General features: G+C 33.7%; 1 protein-coding gene across 1 annotated transcript in view; it reads left to right on the top strand.

Moving 5' to 3' along the window:
* LOC119593997 (CCAAT/enhancer-binding protein zeta-like) overlaps nucleotides 1-906 on the top strand; it is a gene marked incomplete in the record, with an annotated part of 18001 nt that overhangs the window by 13686 nt on the left and 3409 nt on the right. The window contains 2 exon segments of the mRNA XM_037943024.1: nucleotides 52-300; nucleotides 875-906. Coding sequence (XP_037798952.1) covers nucleotides 52-300; nucleotides 875-906 — 281 coding nt within the window.

Here is a 906-nt window from a genome sequence, read left to right as displayed (position 1 = left end):
ATTGTTTTTATTGCTTATTGATTTTTTTTATAATATTTCTCTTATTTTCAGATGAGGACAATGAATTTAACAGTGAAGATGAATTTTTGAATGAAAAGGATGATGGAATGGATGAGATGGACAGTGGTGAGGAAAATGACGAGGACATGAGTGAGCTCAGTGGTGATGATGACATGTCCAATGAAGATGATGATCTGGACGATGAAGAACTAATTAAAACCCTGGAGAAGGAAGATGATGAGCTGGAGGATATGGATGATGATGAGCTGGAGTTCGATGAGGAGGATGTAGCCTTTTCAGGTATGGGTAATCTGCCTCTATGGAGAAGAACAGTTGGTGTGTATTTAGTGTGAATGAGAAAAGAAAGTAGAAAATAGGAAACTCACGAGAGGAATAGATGTGGGGGAGGTGGGGAGGATTGAAAAATGGTTTGTAGATGGGGAATTCCAGCATTTCCTTGATCAGTCCTGTTTTCACAGGGATAAGGAAACTCAAATCAACTAATATCCTCAAGCAAGTTGCCCCAAATAGCTTGAGTTCAAGCAGGATCTTATAGTGTTATGTGTTAAAAATACTATACTATCAGAATAAATTACCAAAATTTATTTTAAGTTACTGTAATCAATATATTATCAGTGGATTAGTTGGTTATAAACATCTTTATGCATGTTTGACTATACATGATGCAAATGTATTATTTGACTTGTCATTTATGTGTTAAATTTGTCTAAATGACAAAACATTATGAATATTTAACAGTTCAGGAAAGGTACTTTATACTTTTTATTCTCTGAAATTTCATTATTTTATTTGAATTACAAGTAAAATGTGATTTTCTTGTTTTTTTTCCATGTTTCTCTCTCCTTTTTAACAGATGAAGATGACATTGGCTCAGCAAAACCCATG

Source organism: Penaeus monodon, chromosome 33, assembly GCF_015228065.2.
Source record: "Penaeus monodon isolate SGIC_2016 chromosome 33, NSTDA_Pmon_1, whole genome shotgun sequence".
NCBI lineage: Eukaryota > Metazoa > Arthropoda > Malacostraca > Decapoda > Penaeidae > Penaeus > Penaeus monodon.
The sequence above is the reverse complement of the archived record's forward strand: the minus strand, read 5'-3'. Positions and strand labels throughout refer to the sequence as shown.